The sequence below is a fragment of the Egretta garzetta genome, unplaced genomic scaffold (genome assembly GCF_000687185.1).
Source record: "Egretta garzetta isolate BGI_Z169 unplaced genomic scaffold, ASM68718v1 scaffold163, whole genome shotgun sequence".
Lineage (NCBI taxonomy): Eukaryota > Metazoa > Chordata > Aves > Pelecaniformes > Ardeidae > Egretta > Egretta garzetta.
This window is the reverse complement of record NW_009259308.1, coordinates 2,921,875-2,930,361: the sequence shown is the minus strand read 5'-3', so window position 1 is coordinate 2,930,361 and position 8,487 is coordinate 2,921,875. Positions and strand designations below refer to the sequence as shown.

Here is an 8,487-nt window from a genome sequence, read left to right as displayed (position 1 = left end):
CGCGTAGCTTGCGTGCTGTTGTCAGCCTCACCCCGAAGAACACCACCACGTCAATGTGCATCTCAATACCCAAATTCTTACCCAACCTGTGCAAGCTCCCTTTTTCATCCTGCTTGTGTAACCCAGTAACAATACCGTGCACCTCAGCTGGTGCGTCCAGAAAGGTGTGTTTAGTTACCCAGACCTTCCTACATTGCAGGACATCCTGTTGCAATGAAGTCCCTATGCAAATTAACGAGTTAAAGCCCACACGCTTCTTGTTGCGTGGTGGTGATGAGGGAGACAACCTCAGTAAAGCCGCTGTGGTTATGTATTGACTCTACAGGGGACCAAACCTTCCCTGAACACCCAACGTGGTCTTAAGGAAAAGATAAGGGGAAAACCAAAAATTAAGTAAGTTCTGCTAATCAATCCTGCTAGAAAAAATAAATTTCCCAATGATATCTGAACAGGAGATCACAAGTGGTAAAGGACACCAGTGCCCACAGCACAGCTGTGGACTAAGGCTCCCTCTATACCAGAAACGCTTCACCCATCCACAGGGCTGGCGAAGCTTCTGTACAGACGCATCCATACTGACAAATACGCATTTTGTGCCAGTACAACACAAAAACTCTTGCACGCAAAACAAATTACAGTGGATAAAACATTTATATCAGTGTGGACAGAGTCACCACTAAAGAACTGCACCAGCACAGCTACGCTGCCGGGCTCACATCCCTTCACGCCTGTGGATTGCTACGGTTGTGCCAAGGCGCGAGTCCCTAAGGTAGGCTCAGCCTAACGTCCCTCTCGCTAATGAGGACTCCTGCAGCTTGCGGCGTATCCATCAGGAAACCATGCCCCAAGTGTCCCTATGTTTTAAGTTTCAAAACTCATCATTAGGAATGTTTCAGACAGAAAACACATCACCAAAAGTAGGAAGGAAATGTACCGAGAAACAGTTCACAGAGTCTTACTTCATGAGGCTGTTGCAGGAATCTGAGAACAGTCACCGAACTGGAAAGGACAATCTGGTTGGAGTCAGATCATTCAGCTCCACAGTAAGAAGAAAAGTAGCAGCAGGGTATGTTCACCATAATAATGTAAAAAGACTACAGTCAACCAAATCTGCGTCCACTCCTCTCTGCTGACACTCCAAATTAGAGCAAGCCTTAATATAGCAACCCACTATAAAAAGTTTCTGCAAATCTTAAAACGTATCAAAGTTAGTAGTTGTGTAATCGTGAAGGTTAAAAAAACCCACAAAATCTGCAGCCAGAGTCTGTGGAAATCACAGAAAACATTTCCACAGACTGCAGTGGGCTTTGAGTCAGACACCTCATTTGCCACCAGAAGACACGGGCTGTTCTATAGGCAGATGGAGATATACAGAACCCTCTGTTTTCATGTGAGGCTACACAAAAATCTTTGTTCTTTTTTTTTTTTTTTTTTAAAAGAGTCCATTGCAGTCGCTATATTGCCTAAACCACATAGCTCCAGCTACGTATCCTCCTTCCTATGTCAGCAAGCTCTGTGATGGTAATTTGGAATAACCAAAAATGCAAAGTAATACAAAACACATGGTTCTTTCCCTGTAATACTGAGAAAAAGGATTTCTAACATTCACCTTATGGAGAAACGTTCTTCCACATCTGCTGAGATTTCCGAGCAACTCGGTACTCCTGTACAGCACCTGCACTCACTTGAGTTTCACACCCGGCACAGGACCTGATCCAGCAGCACTACACAAAACATTCTACCCCGCAACGGGCATCTGTAAAAGAGGGCGACAGGAGAAATCTGTACTTGGCCCCACTGACATTTAATCCTGACCTCCAGCACTGACAGGGCAATTCAGTCTCTACATACATTCAACCCTGGTCTCTCCCGGTAAGGATCTCAGCTGTTTCGAAGCAAGAGCATGAGGTGGGTGTCCATTTATACCATAGATGTAAAACACTTCAGGAATTCATAATTACTTGGAAGAACAAGTTCTATCATTCCTGCCAAATGTTCAACATCTGCTACTGACAGAGTACTTCAAAAGTCACTACAATTCTTAATTTCCCTTTGTTTTCCCCTCCCTGTAGTTTTATTTTCCATCTGACTTTCAATTTAATGACTCCAGTGTATTGATCACAGTCTGCAAAGTAAACGTTACTCACCCATCAAACTTGCAGGTCTATAGCGATGCTGGAGGAGGATCAACCTCAACTTTCTGTTAGGAGTTTATCTGTACTTTGCTGACAGTGATTCACTAGGACTCCACTTACAGAGTGGATACCGTACTTCTCTAGAGCAGCCTCTTTGGGTTTTATACAGATGGATTCCAGCAGTTTTGAAAGAACGTCTGCATCAGACATGTGTTTCCTTGTTCTGTCCATGTGCCTGACAAGTCAGCTTTTATTGCCTTATGATAAGCCTCTCCACTTCTTCCCTGCATGGTTAGTTAGGTTGATTACCTTTACTAAGCATTGATGGTATTCTTTATTATAAAGTTTGATACTTAACTCTATTGTTTTCCAGAAAAAGTTTTAACTACAGTGCACAAAGAATATAATTTTGAAAATATTTACATTTTTGTACAATTACACCACAACACTTTAATCTAAATTTCTTAATACAAACAAATAGCACCATTAGCCTTTTGCACAAATTCTTCCTAACAAACCAAAAAGCTGGATTATTGTCAAATTAGGAGACTGGAGCCACCTGGAATGAGAATAAGCTCGAGAAGCCAGAGTACTGAAATGCCTGTCTATTCAAAATATTAAGAGGAAGGAAATTAATCCGGAAACATCCTATGCATTTGCAAATAAAATCTTCCAATGTGAGCCCTATTCAATGTGCACTACAATTAAACTAACTTCAAGAGAAACTTTTTCTTACATGAAGACTCAATGCTTGAGCTTGTTGTTCGAGTAACTGTTTATACGCACCCCATGTTTTCTAGTGGCTGCTGAATACAAATACAAGATAATCTAGCTGATGCTCAACCATTACGGAGCAAGTCTCCCAAGTGAACGTGAAAAAAGAAGAAAAAAGTGCCAATTTCTAGCTAATGAACCTGCAAGCATACTAATCACAGCAGCATCATGGACACAGCAGGGACTTCCAAGCCAGCATGATGAAGAGAAGTTAAGCGCAGAGCCAACAGAAGGAGGATTAATGAACAGCTCAGTGAAGAAATTAGCAGATCAGAGAGACATGGATAGCACCACAATGGATTGCACTAAGGTGCTAGAGGAGGTACCTCGTTCCCTGCAGAGCGAATGCTATTTCTGAAGTGTATTGCAGTATGAAAATGCAATTGTTTAATGGTTACCATTTGGTTCATTCATCTACAGAAAATGCATTCCTTCTAATATACGTTCAACTAACATTCAAATTACTGAACTATACATAATGATACATAGTTTACAATTCATGAAAACAAAGCTTGAAATAATATTATATGGTCAACTTAAGTATGGCGGGATGTTTTATAGGGCTAATATCCAGCTAAGACATTTCAACTTTTATGCTAATGGTCCAAGAGTGCTTTTTGTATCAACAAGAAATGTAAAAAATTTAAAAACGAATGATAGTCCTCACAGCTGTTAAGTATTCTCAGGGTCATCGAGGTGTCAGACTACCACGCTTGCAGTACTGGATGTATAAAAGTGTGAAGGACACATCAGGAGACTTGCTGTAAATCACGAACTAGATTAGATGCCCATTATAGTGAGTATCGGTACATCAGTCCTTTGATGCACATTCCCTTTTCTTCTGGATTATTAAGTTTATCCCTTCCTTTATGACCCACTTTTCTATCTATATCTGTGGGCTATTTGCATCCATTTGCTTTCACTGTGGTACGCTGGTATTGTTATTCACCATTAACCTTCCAGTTTAGTTAGAGATCAGGAAAACGGCTGGGGTCTTCCTTGTAGTCATCAGGAATAGTGAAGATGGATTCGTCAAATTCATCATAACGGAACTCCTGAAAAGTCACAGTGGCTGTGATGGTGGGAAATACAGGAATATCTAGGCAGGAAGCAAAACGGTACAATGAAGAGCAAAGAAATACAGGCTCACCGATAATTGCCAACTCTTAACATCAAGATTTGTAACTTCAAACTCCCTAGAGATGCAGAAGCTTGGTTAGTATTGTATACAATGGCAATTCAAAGCTCTTAGAAAAGGAAGTGTTTTAAAGAAAGTTATTTCAGAATATACTCAGATACCCTGAGCACGCAAACAATACCCAACTCAATACACCACTCAAAAACCTGTTAATATTGTTAATTCAGTGGTTTTCCTTTCTTGATGCAGACCGACAATGTGGAAACCAAGGTGCTGTGAACATACAGATTAATCTGTAAAATAAAGGACATTGGCCTGAAGATGATACAAGATGAAATAACCTTGCCACACATAGGCTTCAGCTGAGCAAATCCACATGAAAAGATGAACCTTTTTAATATTTATTTGAAATATAAGCCTTCTCCAGTTTTATTGAGGATAATTCTTAAGTGTCCAATTCAAACTGGCTTGCCCATGAGCTAACTTAATGAACTAAGCAAAAATTCAATCCTCAGTAAACAGAGCTGTGTAAATATGATAGGAGGTAGAATATCGTCTGTTCAGAATTGCCTAGCTTAAACAGCTTACTAGTATGCAAAAAACCCTGTAATACTTAGAAAAGGTACTATTACTTTTTGGCAATTTATGCTGTGCTAATCTATACCATGAGTAAATTGCTTTCTCTATTTCCATTTTTTAGAAGTGTAATAGTTTTCTATTTATTTATAGGTGAAAAATATAGCACCAGTAATCCTTGAGGAAAAAGGAATACAAAAGTGCTAGAAAATACTTAACTCCTGACTAAGATCACCCTTTAATGCAAGGATAATTCAGCATAATTACATTACTCTTAGAGCAAGACCCTAGCATTAGAAAAACATAAATTACAGAGCTCTCTTCCTGACTGGGACTATATTCACCTTTCAGCTGCAGATTTCCTACCCATTGTTACTTCCAGTAACTCAACTATGTTCTCCGGAAATCTACAGCAACATGCTCTTATGTAAGAGAGTTCTTTTCCAAAACTCAACACATATCGCACGAATGAGTACACACATTTGGGAGATACAAAGCCACAAGAGTTGTTGTAGTCACTTTACCTAATTTTACAGGAAAGCCTGGTGGAAGCTTCATTTGAACAAATTCTCTAAGTTTGTTAAAGTGCTTGAAGGGTGCAATTACTTCTAAAACATTCAACAATCTGAAAAGGAAAACAGATTTCATTACAAATTCTTGTTTCACAAGCTTACCCTCTAGAAAAGATAAAAATGACCCAAGGAGCAAGGTGATAAAAAAGGAGTTGAAAAATTACATGGTGCTTATATCTCTTATCTCCTTAGAGCTTCAACATCGGCATCCTCACATTCAGTTCTTAGTGATCCATTTTATGTTACCACAGGTGTACAAATAAACATCAAGATATTGATTCCTTGTCCTCATTCTACACAAGAGACTGAAGCATAAGCACCACACCCTCTTCTCCATGGACATAAGGAACCTGACATGGTTTTGTACTGGCTTAGAGGACATAACTTTGTGCTAAAACTTGTTATGGGCAAAACCATTTTAGTGTTCTGTAGAATCAGGCACTCAGTATTGTGACACGTTAATGATAAACCTGGTCAAACCTCTGGTATTATCAAGTAAGATAAGCGCTTGGCTCTTCCAGTAACAGGCACACCAGCACTGAGGTCTCTAATTTAACTGTTTGCTTGCTTAACAGCGTGACTTCATTCACAGGTTTTAAACTGCCAAATTCCCATATCTGAAGATACGAAGAATTCTGGAGTTCCTAAACACATTAAAACATTTCCTACATATAAATTATATTCGTGGCCAATAATCTTGACTTACGATTCAATTCCTAAGGGAAATTCCTGGCTCATAGCTATCGTGGCTTTAAAGGTTTTCTTGCTTTCTTTGCAGACCAGCTCTCTACCCAGATGAGGAGCTCTGTAAGGGGGAGGGGAGAAAGACAAAGTCAGTTTTTCTCTCAGTGAAACCTTGGTTTTAAAGGAAGGAAGAAAGACTCGGGTTTGAAAACATCAGTAAAGAATCCCTATAATAAAACAAATACTTTAAAAGCTGTGCATAGTAAAGATGAGTCAGTAACCATCTTAATTTAGATCACTGAGTTCTGCTAAACCGGGAGATGAGACAAAAAACAGTTAGGGAAATGACTTAAGAAAAAATCTTAAATAATTCCTCATAAACATTATATTAATAAACACTACAGAAAGACATGACAACTACCCAGAAATATATACAGCTGATTTCAGATGTTAATTAAAACACTTTATATGTGAACAAAGTATCAAGCTGAACTAGAAAAAGGTTAATTTGCTTTCAGCCTAAAATATTAAACGACCTCAGAGAAAGCGGGAAAGTTACTCTATTATCACTAGAACGCAATCCTGGAAAACACAGGACAGAAAATTCTGTTATAGGAGAGGAATAGACATGTAACAAATAAGATAACAAACCTTTTCCTCTTTTGCTAGATTATTAACTAGAAACCTAGATTACCCATTTAATTCCCTTCAGTTGAGCAGATTATTAAACAAAGGAAATCTTATATACATACATATTTCTGACCCAACAGCTGTTCAAGCATAACCTATTCATTCTGCTTGAATACACGTTCTATGTCAAATACATTAAAAATTAAATTAGTTAAAAAAAAACAAACCCCAAACCTATCTGACTACAGGCTAGTCTAATATCTTTGGAGGAAGGACTTCTATCATTGTTACTTATGTGACACACTTGGTATGTTTTTTGGTCCTTCTACACTCAACAGCTAGACAGCATGCAGTCCTGGAAAATAAACCCAACTGCTTGCATCTTCTACAAATGAAGCTACGATAAATTAATTTAAATTACAGCTGTTTGCTACCTAGTCACACACCTACAGGAGAACATCTTGCAAAGATCTAGCCAGTACTAGGAGATCTGTATGTCCTTGTATTCCAGAAGCGTGCATTTTGTACACTGCCACTGCTACCGGAGTCTCATTAAATCATAAACTTTTATTTCAAACATAGTGAATTGGATTATTTATTTCTATAGTAAGTAAAGATAATTTGAATTACAGCAATGAATTTGTCAGAAAATCTTCCTTAAAGAAAGTCAGCTTAGATGTGCATAGTTTAAAAATGTTTACATTTCAAGCCATGGGTATCAGGTAGATGCCCATCCAACATTTTTATCACCAGTTGATGCAATAATACTGTTTATGTATACAGGTATCAGCTTCCCAGCCAGCCCACTGAAGAATGTTAAATGCCTGAGTCATCACACCCAATGTTCCTCTGTCCCCAGAAAACCATAAACGAAAAGCACCCACAAACTAGAGAACACCAAAACCCAAACTAAACCAAACCACAACACTCACAATCCCAAACCAATAATCTAAAGGTGTCTACGGAAGTTAATGTCAATAAAACAAAAACACTTACTTTCCGTTTTCAGCAGATATGTACTCTTCCCATGTAATTGTATTGGGTGATGGCGGAGTAAGTGACTGCCGTCTGACAGGCTGTTCAGAAAAACATGTCTTAACTGTTTATCTTTCCTCATAGTCTCTTAGAATTTTGCCATTCAAAAGATACAACTGTATTTCAGTTTTATGAAGAACAGCAATATAGTCTATCCAGTTTGTAGCTGATACTTCACTGGGCTTTTCCACCTCCTGCTCTTAGTCTCCATTTAGGTACTTGGCCTCAAACTGTGTTTTACATAGAAGTTGGCTGTTTTAATACATCAGTTAATCAGTTAATTCAAGTGTCTGAATGACAAGTAACAAAGCACAAGCTAATACAGAAATAAATTAATAATTTTTAAAAGGCTGCATGCGTGTTGCCAGATGATGTCTGGCTCATTCTGAATAGCTCTTGATTTCATCGTGATAACAACATGCTTACTCCATTTTAATGAAGCTAAAGGAAAACGCGATTGAAAAGAAAACCAGAAAGGCATTCTAAATAATAAACATTTGGTATAAAAGAAGTTAAAGTAATTTGCCACAGCCAAACCCATCATCTTTTACTAAGAAACAAATTAAGACTGAAATATCCAATATAATTACAGAAATTCCTCAATGTGTGCACTAATCGGGATGATTCATGATTATACTTATAGGTTGTATTTATAATTTTAGAATTAAGACAATCAAAACAGAATATAAACATTAGCTATAGATTTTGCTAAATGACTGGTGTGAAAGACTATATTCTCCTATGCAGAAATTCACAAATTGTGAAGAATTACTTAAGTATACCTCAAAATTTTGTTCCATTAAGTTGCCACCTTTACTCAGGCTCTCCATGATAGCTTTATTTCGAAGAATATCCTCCTCACTGAGATGTTCTCTTCTTTTCCTTGATTCTAATACAAGTCCATTAACCAAGTAGAAATCTGCCAAAAAGTTTCCCACTCTTT

The 8,487-nt window shown here is 38.1% G+C and overlaps 1 protein-coding gene across 3 annotated transcripts in view; it reads right to left on the bottom strand.

Moving 5' to 3' along the window:
- Window positions 1-1,392: 1,392 nt before the first annotated feature.
- Window positions 1,393-8,487, bottom strand: part of ANKRD13C (ankyrin repeat domain 13C) — an 18,711-nt gene continuing 11,616 nt past the window's right edge. Inside the window, exons 8-13 of one of the 3 annotated variants that reach the window (XM_035891776.1) lie at window positions 8,327-8,487; window positions 7,506-7,585; window positions 5,902-6,000; window positions 5,148-5,248; window positions 2,148-4,008; window positions 1,393-1,756 (exon numbers count right to left, since the gene is read on the bottom strand). In XM_035891776.1, coding sequence (XP_035747669.1) covers window positions 3,878-4,008; window positions 5,148-5,248; window positions 5,902-6,000; window positions 7,506-7,585; window positions 8,327-8,487 — 572 coding nt within the window. In that variant the 3' untranslated portion in view covers window positions 1,393-1,756; window positions 2,148-3,877. Of the gene's footprint in view, window positions 1,757-2,147; window positions 5,249-5,901; window positions 6,001-7,505; window positions 7,586-8,326 lie in introns of those variants that run through there. The other 2 variants (XM_035891778.1, XM_035891777.1) reach the window with 2 other exon arrangements.